At 57.0% G+C, this 18624-nt stretch overlaps 1 protein-coding gene and 1 long non-coding RNA gene across 3 annotated transcripts; one reads left to right on the forward strand and one right to left on the reverse strand.

Moving 5' to 3' along the window:
* Positions 1-81: 81 nt before the first annotated feature.
* On the reverse strand, positions 82-15680 carry LOC116578889 (cadherin-1-like). 2 transcript variants are annotated; one of them, XM_032323481.1, is made up of 14 exons: positions 15572-15680; positions 13992-14093; positions 13773-13854; positions 13511-13666; positions 12527-12671; positions 10519-10694; positions 9271-9399; positions 7611-7793; positions 5953-6197; positions 5628-5764; positions 4685-4800; positions 2117-2256; positions 772-907; positions 82-357 (listed from the first exon to the last, which is right to left on the reverse strand). In XM_032323481.1, the coding sequence occupies exons 2-14, from the start codon at positions 14081-14083 to the stop codon at positions 268-270; spliced, it is 1827 nt and encodes a 608-aa protein (XP_032179372.1). In that variant the 5' UTR covers positions 14084-14093; positions 15572-15680; the 3' UTR covers positions 82-267. The 2 variants fall into 2 exon arrangements, with proteins under 2 accessions (XP_032179372.1, XP_032179370.1); XM_032323479.1 differs by having other exon boundaries at positions 13773-13916.
* Positions 10960-12191, forward strand: LOC116578899. The gene is made up of 2 exons (XR_004281084.1): positions 10960-11596; positions 11858-12191. It is a non-coding gene; the product is annotated as an uncharacterized LOC116578899 (long non-coding RNA).
* Positions 15681-18624: the final 2944 nt, after the last annotated feature.

Below are 18624 nucleotides of genomic sequence, written 5' to 3' on the forward strand. Positions count from 1 at the left end.
TCCTTGCTGTCCGTCCGTCTGTGCGTACACTGCCCACCTCCCCACCTCAGGGCCCGGGCAGGACTCACAGAGCCCAGGAGCTGCAGTGGCCTTAGCCATGCTGGTGCTGACTTTATTGAGCCTGAGACTCAGCTGCTACTGGAGAGGGCGGGTCAGATTCCCCTCAGGGAGGGGAACTGCTGCCTTCTCTTGGGGTCCCTCAGGGAGCTGTCAGGATGGCATCGATGCTCACAGGCCAGCAGCTGGCCAGAGGCGATGGCTTGGCTGCTAGCTCCCCCGATACGTGGTGTAGGACCATGGGCTCAGCAGCAGGGGCACGTGGAATCTGTGGGTCTCGTTGGTGATGCTGAAAACCACCTGAGAAGCAGAGAAGGCACCAGAAGAGAGTGAGGGGCCTGTATGCAGCACACTGGCAGCCCGGACCTTGGGCTGGAGCCCCAGGAGCCAGCTGGAGCTCGTGGAGAGTGGAAACCTGGCCAGGGCTGCGATGGGGCTGAATCCTCTCCAGGGAGAGCCATTGGCTTGAGGAACCCAAAGGATCTACGGTGAACACCGTCAGCTGAGCGCCTTTGTCCTCAGGGGCTGAGTCACTTATGGCCCTGCGCCCCACAGCCTTCCCCGGGGACAGGGCAGGGACGGGTGTGTTGTGGTCAAGGCCCTGGACACCTTTCTTCTGGGAGCTCAGAGCAGGTGAGCTCACTGTCCCCGCCCTGGGCGAGGTGGGAGGGGTGGGAGCAGCCCCCTCCCGCAGGAAGCCGGGGGTCAGCTCACCTCCACGTACGGGTAGAAGCTCTCCTGGCCCCTCTCCTTCCAGTAGCCCTCGGTGTCAAAGGACAGCTTGTAGGTGCCTGCTTTCATCGGGCCTGGTGGCAGGAGCCCCGGGCAGCGGCCGTCCGAGTCGGTGTAGCTGGGTAGGATGGAGGGAGGCATTGGGGAGGAGCCGCCCCTGCCTGGCTCTCTGGGGTCTGCATGGCCAGTGGCCTCGGACACCCCCGGAGCAGGACACAGTCCGGGGCCTGGGGCTCTGGAGCAGCTCAGGGACCCTGCACTGTCTTTTTAGACAGAGCTCCAAAACAGAGAAGCAGAAAAGTAAAAAACCAAACCAAACCTATTTTAGAAGCAACAATCCCTTTATATTGGCATGTATTTTTTTCTGGAATTTCTCTACACATAACCATGCTTATTTGTAAACTTGCAAAAATACCCTAAAATGGATTGTATTTTACATATTGTTTGATAACTTGTACTTTTCATTTAATAAAGTGTGTATGGCTTTTCTGGACCAGTAACTACAGCCAGACCCCAGCAGCTCGGTGGCCTGTTTGTACTGCACAGAGTGTCCAGTGGGGGGCTCTGAGGGCCCGTTGCTCTGCTTACTGATTTGTGCCCCCCCACCCCATCACCTCTGGAGAGCTCTGGCACCGTTCCCACCAGCTGTGATTTCAAGTTTCTGTCCTGTACCACAGTTTGTTGGGGGTTGGGAATGGGTCTCTCTGACTCTCCAGGGGACTCCAAGGATTCTTTAAGGACCTGAGCGGGCCTCTCAGATGGGACCTGGACGCCCAGTGTTGGTGAAGGGCGGGGGATGGGCTGCATGCCCTCAGGCTCTGACCCTCTGGGGCCACCCACTCCCACCAGCAGTGGGAGCCTGCCTCCTTCCAGAGGCTCACAGGGGCAGTCCCAGCGTGACCAGGCCGTGCCTGGGCTGGGCCCGCCCCCGCAGAACCTGAGCCTGGGGCTGTCGCCCAGGGCTGCCAGGCGAGGCATGGGATGCCGGTGTTTACTTGCCTCTTGCTGCCTCAGTTTCCCCATCTATAAAAGGGGTAGTTATAGGGCCTGCCCTGGGGCAGGAGTGAGAATAAGAAGAGAAGTATAGGGCCCAGCGTGTGGCCTGGCCCAAGGTTATCTGTTAACCACGGTGACAAGGAGGCCCTTGGGTTACACCTTGGGCCTGAGCCAGGCCTGCCCTCAGGGAGAGGCGCTGGCTGTGTGAGGCCAGGGGACCATAGCCCAGTGGTCAGCAACACCATCTGACCTCAGTGCCCACACTCACTGGCTGGCTGCGTTCTTCTTGTCCCCTGGCTGGACTCAGGTCCTGCCCAGACCTCAAGCCTACCTTTTCCTCAGGTCGGTCCAGTGCTGGCCCTGGTCCTCAAGCCTGGACAGACAGAGGCAGAGGCCCTGGGCCGGAAGCCCTGAGGTGGTGTCCAGTACGTGTGTGGTCAGTGGGCTGCTGCTCGGCTCCATACCTCTGCCCTGTGCCGCAAGAGAGGGACAGGAGTAAGCACGTAGGGTCCAGCCTTGTGTCCACAGTGGCCTGGAGACAGCAGGCCTAGAGTCAACAGCCGGCTGCTGGACCCTGGAGGTGGGGAGGGGGGCGGTGCCCAGGAGCTGCTGAGTCAGCCGCGGAAGGCTGTGCGGCGGACACACTGGAAAACTGATAAACAAGGCCGGCCAGCCCCTCACCGCCCCACACTAACTCCTACCGGGGCCCCTCCCCTCCACCCAGGCAATGAAGGGCGTCTCCGCACAGAGGGCCTCCTTCCAGCGGGTCCCAGCACTGGGTGGCCAGCCCCGGGGTGCTCGCTCTCCTGGGGGCCAGCTCTCTGTCCGCCCCCCCCCCCCCCCCCGCTCCAGGGCCACCCGGGACCTTAGCCCCCGGCCGCTGCTGACGAGCCAGGAGCCCCGCGTCCGGGCCTGCCCCCTACCTCCGAGGAGCCCAGGTGTCGCAGGAGCGCCCGCAGTCTCGGAGCGGCCCGCATCCGTCCCCCCACCCCGAGCGGGAGCTGGTCCCGGGGCGCAGACACCTCCCCGCGCCCGCCCTTGGCCGGCGCCTGGCCCCTCCCAGGGCCGTAGAGCCACGTGTCCGACCAGACCCGGGTTGGGGGGCGCGTCCCTCTGGCGGGGAGGGCGGCTCCACCTCGGGGTCCTCCTGCGGTGTCTCAAGGGCTTCGCTGCAGGATGGGGGTGGGGGCGATAGGGGCGCGCACACCTGCGGGGGCCGCGGAGGCTCCTCCCAGGGCCGGAAGTGGAGTTGAGGGCACCGGCAGGGGGTGGGGCTTGGGGCGGGGCGGGGCGGTCCGTGGGGGGCGGGGTCGGTCGGGGCCGCGGGAGCAGGGCCCGGAGGTGGCCTGCGCGCGGGAGTCCGACTGCCCACCACGACTCCCAGAGCTCCGTTTTGTGTTTTGTTTGCTCCTCCCCTTCCCCGGGGCAGTTAGGGTTTCCACGGAAGCCCCGCCGAGGGCCGGGTGGGCTTTGCGGGTCTGGCTGCCCCGAGAGACCAGGCGGTGGTGCCTCGGTGACCTCTCCTGCCCCGCTGAGATGCGGGTCCGCGCTCGCCCCCAGCCCAGGGAGGCTCTGCACGCCGCCGGGTTCGGGCCTGGACGACGGCGTCGGGAGGACAGGGGCTGCCGAGCGCCCAGAGTACACGTGGGACCTTTTAGGTAAGGTAAGTGGTGAAGCGCAGCTGTTCTGCCTAAAATCTGGGAAGGTCTTGGTCGGCCGGTTATGCTGCTCCGGGGTTGGGAGCTGTTTTCTTCCTGTCCAAGTGCATTTTCTGACTCCTGGGTAGTGAGCAGGGACCACGTGGAGGTCACGCCACAGACCCCTCCAAGGCAGGGAAGGGGACCCTCGCAGCAAAGGTGGAAGTGTGCAGGCCTCGCCTACTCTGGAGGTGATTAAGAAACACCTATTTGAGATTTACAGGCATGTGATGTGTGGGTGGGATTACCTTTATAGGAGAGAACCGGGAACAGACGCTCACCCCTGTGTTTGCAAACACCCACGGGTACAGGAGACAAGAAAACCAGACTGTCTGCCCTGGGGACAATTAAGTCAATGAGCCCTTGTCAAGGACCAGCATGTCCTGCAGTCCATGAAAAAGACTGAGGCCCATCCGTGTGTAAAGCGAACAGTGTCCTGGGGTGGTGAGGAGGCGGAGACGAATGTGGCGGCCTGGGTGTCCGCAGTGTCCCTGTGTGTGCGCAGCTTCTACTACATTACAAAGATTTGCTCCCTTATTCCTCACGATGGCTTCGTGACGTCACTGGTATTATCCCCATTTTATAGAGGGGGCACAGGGAAGCTCTATGTTAGGGTATTTTCTAGAATGATGCACAGAAGACTACACTAGTGGCCACCTCTGGGATGAGCACTTGTGGACAGGCTTAGCTCTTGCCCCTGTAACTCCCTTTCTAGAGACATGACAGTCTCTGGCCCAGGAGAGAACTCAGCGGTTGGGAGAGAGGGTGGGAGAGGGAATTGTCACAGTTTCTTCCAGGGCCTCTCTCGGGCCTACCTCCCAATCCCGTACCCACGCAGACAGAACGGCAGTGTTTCGGGTCTCTGCCCCTTTCACAGGAGACTTGAGACCGTCAGCCCTCTCTGAGGACCAGGAAGATCGCCAGGACCTTGCAGACTCTGGACACTTCTCTAATGAGATGACAAGGTTTCTTTTGGCAGCTATAGGCAAATTAGAATAAAGAGGAGCTTCTTCAAGACCCTTACCTACCAGAAGGTTATCACAAGAAGTATTTAAATCTTTGGAGTCATCTTTGGAGTCAAAACGAAGTTACAGTAAAATATGAAAACACTTAAAAATGATAAAAACATTTGCAGTGTGAGTGTTAACACATCGAGTCAGTGCCCCATGTTTCAGTGGAAGGTCTTGGTGCCCTGTACTCACAGCTGGGAGCTCTGGTCCCCTCTGGCAGGTGGAAAGGCAGTGCGAGTCTGCCGTTGGGCCATCTGGGTCCGAGAAGGTGAGGAGAAGCGTCCCGGTGCCCGTGGCAGGAGGTTGCCCTATGGACGGAGCGAGATGGAAGAGGTCAGACACCACAGACGCGCGAGCTGCCGTGTTTCCTCCAGCTTAGATGCTGTCTCATGAGGTCAGTGTCCCTCTGGTGTCCCTCCCCATGGGCCTCTCACTGGCTCGCTGAGCCACCCGGGAGAGAGTCCGCTTATCTTACCATTTACCTCTAATCTAACCACAAACACAGCTTCTCCACCGAACCCCAAGTCCTCCCCGGGTCCTCAGGTCCTCTGGGTCTGGCACCGTCTGCCAGGAGCTGGTGGTCCCAGGTAAGGTCATCTGAGCACGGTGTTCTGAGAGTGCGTATGTGAGTGTGACAATGCGTGTGAGTGTGTATGACTGAGTGTGTGTGTATGTGTGAGCCTGTGTGCTCTGTGTGAATGGGAGCGTCGCCTGTGGGCATGGAAATGGACACCTGTCCGAGGGGCGAGCATGTGAGACAGCACCACGTGTGTGTACTTTGTCCTCTAGGGTGTCTGGGGGCAGACTTGCTCCTCTCCTTCCCGTGCTGATGGTGCTGTGGCCCCCGGTGCCCTTCACTGTGATGGAGCGACCAGGCTGGACTCCTGGAGTGATTCCGCTCTGAGGCGCAGACAGCCTTGCTCAAGTCCTTTCTCGCCCCCTGAGATGCTGGTTGGATCATTTCATGTCCTCAAGTCTGTGTTTTCATGGATGAAACAGGTGAGACAATATGGTGGGTCCTCCTGAGTTTCTGGTGGACATGAGTCGACACGACGTACACACAGCTTAGCCCCAACGTGGAGCTTAGCACGGATCAGAGTGTTGTTGTGGTGGAGGGAAACCTTCAGGCCCTTACCATCGTCCACAGCTATGACAATGGCCAAAAATGTGTGCTTCTCCATGTCATCGTTGTGCAGACTGGCTCGAGTGGAAATGACACCTGTTTCTGAGTTGATGTCCAGCCAATGGCTTGGGCTGTCCCACATCTGGTACCTGAAATGCATAAACCCCCATTCTTAGAGGGCTGGGGCCATGTGTCCCTCAACCACCCTTCCGATCAGGTGCTGAGAAATTTAAGTCTTCCTCTGGCTCGTTCTCCAGAGATGTGGCTGGATTTCAGCCCTGGTGCCTTGAGCAGCCCTGAGCGAGGGCAGCAGGCCATGTTGCACCCTTGGTCCTACCTGATTCTCTGACCCTGGAGGCTATCTGGGTCCCGGGCCCTGTATGATGTGATTTCCTGGCCCACAACCACATCCTTGGGCACTTCCACCGTCTTTATTGGGGGCACAAAGACAGGGGCCTCGTTCATGTCCAGCACGTCCACAGTGACAGTTGCTGTGGCTGTGGGGAGAGATGGTGCCCAGGGCACGGTGTTTGCCGCGGTCACGTAGAGGATGTATCGCTGCGTGGCCTCAAAATCCAAGCCCTGAGGAACACAGAAGAGGGGGGTCAGGTTCTGGGGACTTGGCTGGCCTGCAAGAGAGCACAGGCCCTGGCCTGTGCCCCTGGCCTGTCCCGAGGGCAGGTCACCGCCTAGGACGGCAGGACAGGAGTGGCCGTGGTCGAGAGCCCTCCACGCTGAGCCGGCTCACAGGGACTTCACACTTAGCAGAGCCATGGAGAGGCAGACTCTGGTTGAGATCTCAGCTCTGCCATTGGCAGCGCAGCCCAGGCAGGTGACCTTGCTTCTCCATGCCTCAGTTTACCCACCATCCAACGTCTGTGATCGCAGCAACTTCCCTGCTGGAGCTGGTGTAAAAATTGAGCGTGAGGACATAAACGGCCTGCAGCACTTACTGAGACCTTGTGGTTGCTGTTTTTTATCCTCCGACTTGTGAGGGGCTAGTGGGGCCCTGAGCAGAATTCTCCGAGAGCATCCCCGGATGGCTGGGCCAGGGGTCAGCTGGAACTGGGCCCATCTGATGGAGGCCCCAGCCCCAGCCAGGCATGTGGTGACTCCCAGGGGTCCTCTCACTCCCCGGCACCAGGTAAGTTGCAGATGGGTATGTAAATGTCCTGGGATGTGCCCATGGTGGAATTCTTGAATTTTAGTCTTTCTGTCCCCCAGGCCCGTCTAAATGCTGCCTTTGGCCTTCTCCGTGTTTATTCTAAGTGTCCCAGGATTCTGGGGCCAAAAAAGCCCATTTGGAACAAATAGCAGCCAAGTGCCTATGCTCCCCACCCCCAGCCTCCTGAGAAAAACCCGTCAGCCGAGCAGAGGGTTCTAAGGTCCTCAAGGTTCCCCTTCCCCCATGACTCCCTTCCTGCCAGCCGCCTTCTCGTTTCTCTCTCTCTGATCGTTCATCTTAGGTCTGCAGATGGTTCCAGGCCCCCCGCCCACTCTGAAGGGACCTGGCTTCCTGCCTCCAGGAGTCAACCGGCAGCTTCCAGGCCAAGCGAAGGCAGACGTGCGTCTCAGATGAGACGGTGCCAGGGCGTTGCTCGGAAGGAGCCGGGGGCCTGAGCCCTTTGCTTGTGAGACCCCTGTTCTCTCCCCGCTTCCCATCTCATCCGTGCCTCCTCAGCACCCCCAGGGTCCCTCCCACTTTGGGGGGAACCCAAGTGAAGACACATGTCCCAGTTAAGCTCTATGGAATCATCCCCAGTTGGTATTTTTCTGGGAGAAAATAGTTACTTAGGCAGCACTTTCTGAGGTTGGTCCGGGGCGATGGTGCAGCCAGGGGGACACAAGGACCAGCAAGGACCACAGAGGACCCCTGGCGCAGCAGGAAGCCCTCCCTGGGCAGCTGCTCTCCTGGGTGAAGAGCGTAGTGTGTGCTCCATGCCTGTCCCAGAACTACGGGGTCACGGCAACCCCCTCCTTGGAACTCACACCCACCTTGGCTGTTTTCAAAAGGCCATCATTGGTCTTGGGGTCCGTGGTGACAGTGAAGAGGCCGGCTCTGTCCTTCGGGATGGAGAACACCACCTTCCGCGCGGGGGAGCCTGGGGTGTCTGCGCCCTTCACTTTTAGCCTCACTATCCCGGCGCCCACCTTGTTCTCAAACACCTGGCCCACGTACTGCAAGGGAAAGACAGAGGCCCTCGTCCCTGGTGTCCCGTGTGGGGACTCGGGAAACCCACAGCCTGGGCCGGCCTCTCTGAGTCCACGGTTCTCCAGCAGGAGGGGCCACAGTGGAGGATCCCCTCTTCAGGCGGCATCTGTTGGCTAGAGCCAAGTGCCAGCAAAGGCCCCGCTTCGGGCTCCAGACGTAGGCAACGGGGCTCTGACAGCTGGGTGTCTGTCTTCACCCTGGAGTCAAGGGTCCGGAAAGCTGACTCCACGATGCCCAGGCTCCGGCAGCTCGGGTCCCAGGTGGGCATCAGCTGAGGGGCATGGGTGCCCGGGGCCAACGGCAGCCACCCCGGACTCTGTTCCCAGGGGCAGCCACAGTCGTGGGGCCTAGCAGGAAGTGGAGCCTGGAGCGGCTCCTCCCGCCTGTCCCCTGCCTCTCCCTGTCAGGTTCCTTCCGACTCTGTCTCCAGAGGGAGCAAGTGTCTCTACAGTTACGTCTGGCCTGTGTGACTGCCAGGGGAGCTCCCACTGAGACAGCTGCCAGGCTCCAGCGAGCCTCTGACCCCAGTCCCTCGGGAGCAAGGCGGGCTTCACTGGTCACGACTGTTCAGGTGATGGCAGAATTCCTACAGCCGCTTCTCGTTTCAGCTGCAGGGGAGGCAGCCACATGACTCCACGTGGCACAGGACAGGGCTACAGGTGGCTGATAAGGAAATGTCCCGTGGAGGAAGGTGAGTGTGCAGATAAGCCTGGGGAGACCAAGTCTGGCTGCAGAGGGAGAACTGAGGACAGGCAGAAAGTGGGACAGAGAGACAAGGTGGCCTGACTCCTAACAGTTCCCAGACCCTGCTTCCCACCCCTCGTATGGCTCAGCTGCACCCCCAAACCCTCCTGTTTCTTTCTTTCTTTTTTTTTTTTAAGATTTTATTTATTCATTTGACAGAGATCACAAGTAGGCAGAGAGGCAGGCAGAGAGAGAGAGAGGAGGAAGCAGGCTCCCCGCTGAGCAGAGAGCCCGATGCGGGGCTCGATCTGAGGACCCTGAGATCATGACTTGAGCCGAAGGCAGAGGCCTTAACCCACTGAGCACCCAGGCGCCCCCCCCCCCCGTTTCTTTAAGACAAATCCCCTCCATCCTTGACTCATCTAAACGGGCTGTACCCCCTTTTCCTGAAGAATCCTTGAGTCGGTTCCTGCCCTCTGGGCCTAGGGGCTCTGCATTCATACCCCATGAGATCCAGGGGGCTCCCAGCCAGAGACAGAGCCCCTTCCCCGGCTGCAGGGCAGTCCCATGCCGCCTGCGTCATGGACTCCGCCTTCCAGGTCGCTGCCGGCCGAGCGGGCTGCCCTGGGCCCAGGAGAGTGTGACCCGAAGATGGGGAGGGTTCTAAGCTGCCGCCAGGCTACGGTCTGAATCCTGACACTGCTGCTCACACAGTGACACACAGGTCACGAGGTATCCGCTGGCTCTGCCAGGACTCACCTGAGTGGGGCTGAAGATGGGAGGGCTGGGGTTGCTCTGGGTGACTGTGATCACGGCTGTTGTTGTGGAGTGTAGGCCCTCCCCTTGGAGGTCGGCAGCCTGGACCGTCAGGGTGTACGCAGGCACATTCTGTGGACAGGCACACGGCAGTCAGTCCTGGGGTTCTCAAGGCAGGTTTGGATCCACCCGGTGGCACCTTGGGAGTCAATACGGGACAGCAGAGGCAGCGAATCTGGAGGGCCCTCCCTTCTAGGAAGTGACCGGCTTCCAGGTCACTCGAGAGAGACCAAATTCCCTGCCTTCTCCTTGGCTTCCCACGCACAGAAGCTCACTGCGCGCGAGTCAGACCATTCCCTTCCAAAGCCGACCCAGGAGGAAGGTTTCCAGGACTGGGATCTGTCAATATAATCCCCAGCACTAGGCATTTATGGGGCTAGTGCTTATGGGGGCATGATGCCAGTACATTTCTATTTTCACCAGAGAATGTGGTCTAGGTTTGTGGGAAACAGAGTCATTTTCTTTCACTGGTTCCAGCAGGTGTCTTGTCGATCACATCTGTAATTTGCCCCAGTGACTACGCCAGGGCCCAAAGCCAGCCTGCCTGCACCAGCCCATGGACGCCTCTTCTTCTTTCTTTTCTTTTCCTCTTTTTAAAATTTTTTTTTTTAAAGATTTTATTTATTTATTTGACAGAGAGAGATCACAAGTAGGCAGAGAGGCAGGCAGAGAGAGAGAGAGGGAAGCAGGCTCCCCGGCGAGCGGAGAGCCCGATGCGGGACTCAATCCCAGGACCCTGAGATCATGACCTGAGCCGAAGGCAGCGGCTTAACCCACTGAGCCACCCAGGTGCCCTCTTTTCCTCTTTTTAAAAAAGATTTTATTTATTTATTTGACAGAGAGCGAGCACAAGCAGGGGAAGTGGCAGAGAGAGAGGGAGAAGCAGGTTCCCTGCTGAGCAGGAAGCCCTATGCGGGACTCGATCCCAGGACCCCTGGATCATGACCTGAGCTGAAGGCAGACGCTTCACCATGGAGCCCCCCAGGTGCCCCTGATAAATGCCTCTTCTGATTGGTTGGCTCATGTTCTAATTGGCCAGCCCTCAGTTCCTCAGTTCCGATTGAGGGTGCGCTGGTGCCCTGGTGCGCTGGTGTTGGTTCTGACGGGCTGCTGCCCATGGCTTAGTGACTGGGGCTCCTGTACATGTAACTGCTGCCCCAGAGGCCCCCAAGGCCCCCGAGGCTGCCTGACCTGTTGGTCCAGCCCAGTAGTGAGCAGAGAGATGACTCCCGTGTCCCGGTTGATGGCGAACATGTTGGAGTGAGGCAGGGAGGGGTCCTGGCTGAGGATGGTGTAGGCAATGTCTGCGTTGTGTGTGTTCTCATGGTCGTCCGCGTCCGTTGCTGTGATTTGCATCACGGATGTTCCTGTGAGGACAGAGAGGAGGTGAGTGGGTAACCTCAGCAGGTAACTGTGTTGTATTGGCCGTTGTACCGGCGATACAAGTTCATATAGAACCCAAAATTAAATGTGTTCTTTTTTAGTCTCTTCACTAAACAGGTGATAAAACTCCTTATCAAGGGATATAAGTTCTAGTTCAAATAATTCACCAAATTATTATAATAAATGCAGGTCATTTGTTTACTTTTTCCATAAGTCCTTAGGGCATCTTTAAAAATTGTTGTATTTATTATTTTTGTTTTTAAACATGTATTTATTTATTTATTTTCATAATGTCTACACCCAATGTGGGGCTCGACCTCATGACCCCGAGGCCCGAGGGTGAGAGCTGCTTTGCTCCATGGGCTGAGGCAGCCAGGCACTCCTGGGCGTCTTTTGAACAATTTTAAAATTTCATTTAAGCTTTTATTTAAATTCCAGTTGGTTAACATATGGCGTAGTACTAGTTTCAGGTTTACGAGGTAGTGATTCCTCACTGCCACCCTCACCTGACGCTCATCAGGACACACGCCCGTCTTCCTCCCCATCACCGGGTTCCCCGGCCCCCAGCCTCCCTCCCCTCCGGTGACCCTCTGGCTATTCTCTCGAGTGAAGAGTCTGTTTCCTGGTTTGCCTCTCTTTCGGGCGTCTTCTGACATGGCTGTCATCGTGGGACCCTTGTCCCCCAGGTGCTGCCATTCTGTCCAGTGCTTGAGGGGAGGAGGAGGGGCTGTTTCGTCTCATCTTTGCGGCTCTTCTCTTGCCTCCCTGTCCTCCCTCCCCCCCAGTCATGGTCAGGGAGTCCCTCCTGTCTGGACACAGGCCTCCCGGCCGGAGCTGGAGCCAAGCACACGAGCCAGATGGAGAGAAGCGTGGGGGGTGGACAAAGGTGTGTCCTTGTGGCCCGAGTGTGGTCTACTGTGGTAGACCTGAAACACGTGTGTACCTCACGCGGGTGACTGGGGGCAGCTGGTGCTGGCGGGGGAGCTGGGGTTTGTTGGAGGGCAAGGCGGCACCAAGGTAGAAAAGAAAGGGGAAAGAGGAGGACGCTTTAGTGGCAGCTCCTGCTGGGCTGGGCGGAAAGGAAAGCATCGATCACAATGTCCTTTCACGGGAAATACCTGTGACTCTTGGTTTCGGTGATCTATAGTCCCAGAGACTGAGGACCTCAACATTCCCACAATGTCAGGTTGAAAGCCGTGGGCACAGGGGCTGTCAGCATCGCCTACAGTCATGTCTGGAGGTCTAACTCTTCAGTGGGCAGTAAGAGCCAGCTGGAGCCAGAGTGTCCCCTGGATCAAGTCAGGTTCTTGTTTGTGAGACCATGGGTTGGGAAATATGTGGGACAGTCCTCAGGGGGAAGTGGAAACTGACACAGAAAGGGATGTAGAGGGAACTGTGAGGTGAGAACGGCCACACGGTGAGGGGGGCTCTGTCCGGGCAGCAGCTAGAGAGATGCAGAACCAGCAAAGGCAGACAGGACATAGAGACGGAAGTGAGGTGACCGCTGGGAGTCTCTTGGACTTCTGGGCCCCTCCTCTTAGGATGCTCTCCGCCTGTAGCCCTCCCCAGGTCCAGCTCTCTTGAGGAAGCCTGAGAGCATCTCTGTTGTGCGAACATTACCCCCCCAAAAAAAGTCTGGGCAGTCCTTGATCCGCCCGTTCTAATCTCCAAGTGGGGTCCTTCCTGCACGGGACCCCGGGGTGCGGGTTGCTGGGAAGGTGCCCTGGTCTTTTGGTACTTCGATTTCCCAGGGTCTTTACATTTTTCCTGTTATTATTGCCGTGTGTCACCAAACCCCTGCATTGTTGAAATTAACCTGGGTAGGCTCCTTCCATCACGGACCCCTCAAAGACCGCCTGGGTGAATTCCGGCCTGTTGTCGTTCTGGTCTGTCACTGTGATCACAGTCTCCATCGGGTCCTCCACAGCATTCCCAGTTGAAGACACAGCGTGGAGGAACAGCTGGAAAGCAAGAGAGGTGCAGCAGAGGCACGTGGGAGCCACCCTGGCCAGTGGGCACCTGTCCCGCAGAAGGCCCATTGCAGGGACAGCCCCTTTCTACCTTCGTCTTGCATTTCAGTGCACGAGTCTGGGAAAGCAGCTCGCTCTGCAGCCCCGGGGATGCCCCGGAAGGCTGCGTCTGTCTCCTCGGGATTTTCTCCTGGCGATGCTCAGGACCCAGTGCCGTCATCCCACCCGCCCTCGCCCTTTCCCACTGAAGGTGCCTCAGCGGGGCCTCCCCTGCAGCTAGGTGGGGCCACGAGGACTCGGCATTTGACTTCTGCGGCTTGTGCCCACCCTCCCTTCCCGGCGCAGAAGGGGGCCTGCCTGGGAACTCGCTCAGACCTCCAAAGAGGGCAGTGTCCTTTAGAGGAGAGCAACCTGTGGCTTTGTTTGGGCCTCGGTTTCCCTCCGAGGGGTGTGGTGGAGAGTCTTCTGGACCGAACACCCCAGAGAGCTGTGCTTAAAGGGTGCTCAGCTAACAGGTGCTGAGAACTCACCCAGAACTAGATACCGTTCAGAGGGCTTCACGCATGCTATCCCAACAGCACAGGGAGGCTGAGGGGTCACGACCACACCCAGGCTACAGCAGAACTCATTCTTCACTGTAAGTCCCCGATTCCTTCCCCTGCTCTGCCCGCCTCCCCACCCCTCACGCTCCTGCACCTGGAACGTCACGGGCTCAAATATGGTCTCAGGCGTAGCTTCAGAAATCCACGGGCTGTCTGAAACACCTAGAGAGTGAGAGGGCTGCCTTGCCGCCAGCTCCCCACCCCTGAGGCCACGTAGAAGACACTCACAACATAGTGGGATTCCTGCTCTCTGTCCAGGGGCCCCGTGACCTTGAGCCACCCTGTTTCTCTGTCCATGATGAACATGCCACACGGAGGCTCGTCCGCGCCCCTGCCCGTGATGCTATAGAAAACCTGGATTTCCTTGTTCTTGTTCGACTTGACCTGAAGACAACACAGAAGCAGAAGGGCCAAGAAGGACCCCAGACCAGTGCCAACCCCTCTCCATAGGGAACCCCAGAACAAAACCAGAGCTTTCCCTTTGCAATACCTGAGCCACTGTTTTGGGGTACGGGCCTCTGTCATTCTCTGGGATGGAGATGGGAGGGACAACCCAGTCTCTCTTTTGCCTCCTGGGACCAAAGTGGGCATGAGGGAACGTCAGCACCTTCATGTGGTGTCCAGAGCGGGTACCCTAGAAGGACAGGAGGTGAGGGACCCTAGAATGCTTGGACGCAATGAAGCTGGCCCTTGTAAGCACCACACTGACCTGCTGGAGGGTCTTGTTGGCGTGCAGATCTTCCACCACCAACCCCAGCTTCTGAGGTATCTTGGGAGTCCCCTTACTGGAAGGTATCCCATGGGCAAAGAGCTGCCAAACCAATGGAAAGTAGGTTAAGAGCACGGGACAGACAGGCTTTAGGACAATGCCTGTGGTCCGGCCCAGATGTCAGCACTGTCCTGTTCTTCTCTGCCCCCAGAAAACAAAGGCCTCCACCTCTAGCATGGCCTCCAGGGTTTCCCATCACCTTCCTCTCTGGGGGGAGGCCGAGAGGGAGTGCTCTGTCACATCATGGGAAGGGTGAGGTTCTCCCTAAATCCCAGAGGCCAGAGAACTTTCTTGAACCCTGAATGCAGTGTGTGTTTTAATCTATACCAAAGCCAGGCCCCAAAACTGGTCTACAAACACTTCCTGGAAACACCTTTTGTGTCCAGCAGCAGGGGGTTGGTTCAACCACAGCCCAGTCCTGCTCATGATGTAACAGTGAAGACTGCAAGGAAGGTGCTTAAGACACTTCGTCAAGGGAAAGAGGCCCGTGAGAGAGGAAGGGGCTCGGCTGCTTTCCAGGGAAAATGTGCAGCGTCGAAGTGTGCATGGTTATGTGCAATGGATGAAGGCTTTAGTGGGCTGTATTAATGGATGTTCCCCCAGACTAATAGAGTTTTCATACTGGGTGCTTTTTATTTTCTGGATTTTCTTAAGTGTTAGAAACTTAACAACTGGATATTATCAGAAAAACACCCCAGGAGAGTTGCCGTTAAGTATGAGAGATTGCGAAGTAAAGTATTAAAGTGCGTGTACCAGAATGGTACAGGCTTTTTCTCTGGGTTTGGAGATTAACAGCCTCTTACATTAAAAAAAAATTGGGGTGCCTGGGTGGCTCAGTGGGTTAAGCCTCTGCCTTCGGTTCAGATTATGATCTCAGCGTCCTGGGATTGAGGCCCGCATCGGGCTCTCTGCTCAGCAGGGAGCCTGCTTCCTCCTCTCTCTCTCTGCCTGCCTCTCTGCCTACTTGTCATCTCTCTGTCAAATAAAAAAATCTTTAAAAAAATATTTAAAAAAACCCTGCCTTTAGTACTTTTAGTACTTTTTACTTTTAGTACTTCCAAACTCTGAGCAGTTTGAACTACTTTTTTTGTAAGTGGGCTGCACACTCATTATAGAGTGCGGTGCCGGGCATGAACTGCCGACCCTGAGATTAAGACCTGAGCTGAGATCAAGAGTCGGATGCTTAACTGAGCTGCCAGGTGCTCCAAGCAGTCTGGTCTTTGAAGACGGCCCCTGAGGGGGACACTCCTTCCTCAGGGTAGTTCTCTACCTTGGTTCAGAGGCTGGTTACGATTCTGGCAGGGCTCACAGGACCGGGGCCAGACCTGCGGCCGGACAAGGCAGAGTCCCGGGAGCAAAGACACATTTATTCCATTTCAGACCAGTTGGCCATCATGTGCTGCTCAGGCCCTGGTTCGGCTTGTCCCCACCCCTGTCGTTGAGGGTGTTCTCACCATCCTGGTGAGTGACGCCCTCACCTGCCCATCTCTGGTCCTTGAGTAAGCCGGCAGCATCCTTACCTGGGTGGCAGACAAGCAGAGCAGAAAGCAGGTGGTGCCGGCCATAGCTGTGGTGGAGCGGCGTGTGGTGGAGGCCACTGCCACACTGCCCTGTAGTCTCAGCTGCTGACGTCCTGTGGGCCAAGGACTATCGACCTGCCCGTCCTTGGCAATCACAGTGTCAGGGGAGGAGCTGGGAAGCCGGCAGGTGCAGAGGCCAGCCCGTTGTCACAAGAGGAGGACCTTGGCCTCAGCTAAGGGCTTCTTGGCTGTCCACCAGGGCATGGAGACTCGGACTCCCGCCAGTGTCAGCCCTTCCTCTGAGTCTTCTCTTCACAATGAGGATGATGGCTGCTAAGCCGATGATGCTTGGGTGGGGGTCTCAAGGTCTAGCGGCCGCACACGAGGTGACCTGAGGTCGTGTGAGGTCGTGAGGGCAAGGCTGAAGTCACTATTGGCATCGTTCTCATGTGAGGTCGTGAGGGAAAGGCTGAAGTCACTGTTGGCATCGTTCACTGCCATTTTCTCAGCACAGCTCGGCCCTGTTCTCTGAAGGGGGAACTGTTCCAGGTGTGGCTGACAGACAGGACGTGGGTTTGGGAGCCCTTCTTGGAGGCTGGTGGCCACCCTGGAAGTGGGGTTTGTGGCTGAAGGGGAGGAAGAAGGAACAGACAGGCTTCTTCTCACCTTGAACTGCTCAGCCTCCCAGGGGGAATCCTATGTCAGTTCTGGGGGAAATGGAGGCAGGAATCGCCTGGCACTGGGTGGGTTCTCCTCTCACTAGGTTCCAGGGCAGTTTCTCTGCTGGCATTACTGCGAACTCTGCCCCCTTGGCAAGGGCTCATGCAAAAGTCCCAGAACATGGAGGGTTGGGGGGTTTCTGAGCATATGCTGTGTTGGGAAGGGAATCTTCCCCTTTCCACTTCCCCCGCAGGGAATGAAAGACCCCAATATGCACCTTCTTTACAAAAGCATACAGGACTAGAGGAAATAGTAATGAATATTTATTGTCGAAATCCAAACAGTTTATGTAGAGATTCTTGCAAAGCCCAGCACGGGGAGAGGGACAGAAGGGTCCCTGTTCCAGGTCTGGGGTTTGGTGCCCCCCACGTGGCCCGCACTCCTTTTGGTATCTCCTGGGAGGGTTGAGGTTTGGAATTCAGCGTCCACGAAGCCATTCGAGCAGGAGCTGGAATGAGCTCTTCTTCCTCAGAAGCAGGGAGGTCACTCCGGCAGGAGCGATGTGACAGTGGCCCTCATCTGTGTGCTTCCTAGAACACCATCGCCTCCTCTTTGTATTGGAAGTGAGTTCTGGTTCTAAGAAAAGCTGTCAGCACCCTCGAGTGCCCAGTACTGGATGCAACATACTTTGTGTTCACTTCCTGTCCTGTTACCTCCCACCTGTTGTGCCTGTGGGAATTCTGTGATCCCGGGGCGCTGTGGACCGTATGCGTGAGTGGGAACAGCCAGGAATGGCTGATGCTGTGCATGTCTTTCCTGCTCTGTTGTCCTTTCAGACTTTGCTTCCCATCCGTAAGTTTAAAGATAAAGTAATTGAGAATTTCAAGATTGCCTCGGTTGTGCCTTAAACCATAGGGTTTGTGTTTATGAGCAAATGCACTAAGACAGCAAGGGCCCAGGTGTGAGGGAGGTGTGCTGCAGAAACTGAGCGCAGGCTTTGTGGGTGCTGCTTGTGGATAGGGCAGGGAGGGGCTCAGGGACTCACGGGGTGTCCATTTCCTACAGATGCGGAGCCCAGAGTCTGTTCTCAGTAAGGGGTCAGTGAGGGTGTGGTTTCACAGGTTACTGTCTGTACTGCCTGCCTGTGTTGCAGGGTTCTGGGCTGCTCAGGCTGGGTGGGGAGGGCAGTGGCCTGGAGGGAAATGGACTCCCCAGTTTGCATCCCTGACCTCACCCCTCCTTCTCACGGTAGCTCAGTCTGTGCAGAGAAAGCAGTGGTACCTGACCGGCCCCTGATTCTGCCTCCCTGGCCTCTGGGCTCTCTCTGTCCTCCCCTGTGCAGCACTAAGGCCGTTGAACACATGGCCATTGAACGTTGCGTGAGAGCAACAAAGCGGGAGGGACTTGCGTTCTCAGCATCTCTGTGCTGGGTTGTGTCTGTGCTTACTCAGCTTGGACCATCCAGCCTGACGGCTGGAGTTACCATCCCCATTCTTTAGGTGATGAAATGGGCGCACAGAAGTAGAGGATCTTTCCCTAAGTCACACGGCTGGTGAGGGCAGAGCTGAGACTCGAACCCACCCCAGTCTGGTATGGTTTCTGTATGCTGTGCACAGGCGATGCCAATCGCAAGGAGAGCGTGAGAAAGAGGAGGGGTCCCAGACGGAGCCAGGCACACAGATGTGCACATGCACAGGTACGCATATGTACACATATGCCCATGTCTCCCCTTCAGGTTCACCTCTGAGGCTGCAAAGGTGGGAGGAAACCTGGGGAGGAGTCTGCTGCCACCCTCCTCACCTGGCTTCTGCTGAGGGCAGGGGTCTATGAGGAGAAATCACCACACATCCCAAGGGACCAGAGAATTCCCTTCCCTGATGAGTCCGTGTCAAATCCTTGATTTCTCTCCCTGGCCCAGAAATTGATTCTTCAGTGCGCTAACTAGATTCACTCCTGAGTTACTCCTTTCCAGGGGTTGAATCTTCCTGTGGAGACGTGGACCAAAAATAGGAGTCATCTCGCCCTCCTGGAGCCTTCTGCTTTCAGTGATAAGAGGGGAGCGAGGTGTATGATGTGGACTTCAGATTCATATGAACATGAAATTTATTAGAACAGGAGGGCAAAAAACCATGGAGGGGATTGGTGTCGACATCTCCAGAGCACTTAAGGAACCTTCCCCTGTTTGTATACCTCATCTGTTGTCCCGAAAGTAGAGAATTTCTTTAATCAGTTATATGTGCTCTCATTATATTCTTAGGGTGTAAGGCCTCAGTAGGCTTCCTCTGAACCTCCCTCAGAGCTGGGGTATGGAGTGTGTGGTGGCTACATTTTTCCTCTGGTCATGGAGATGCAATTTATTGGTAAAGCCTCTGTGTGTGTCCTCTGGTGTGTGA

Source organism: Mustela erminea, chromosome 19 (assembly GCF_009829155.1).
Source record: "Mustela erminea isolate mMusErm1 chromosome 19, mMusErm1.Pri, whole genome shotgun sequence".
Classification (NCBI taxonomy): Eukaryota; Metazoa; Chordata; class Mammalia; order Carnivora; family Mustelidae; genus Mustela; species Mustela erminea.

Excerpts from the sequence above, each read along its gene's own strand:
- LOC116578889 (XM_032323479.1), bottom strand. The coding sequence starts at position 15,616 with ATGGCCGGCACCACCTGCTTTCTGCTCTGCTTGTCTGCCACCCAG. Across the intron at positions 10,695-12,526 it reads GATGGAAGGAGCCTACCCAG|GAACATCCGTGATGCAAATC; the intron begins GTTAATTTCAAC and ends CTGTCCTCACAG. Across the intron at positions 908-2,116 it reads TGGACCGACCTGAGGAAAAG|CTACACCGACTCGGACGGCC; the intron begins GTAGGCTTGAGG and ends CATCCTACCCAG.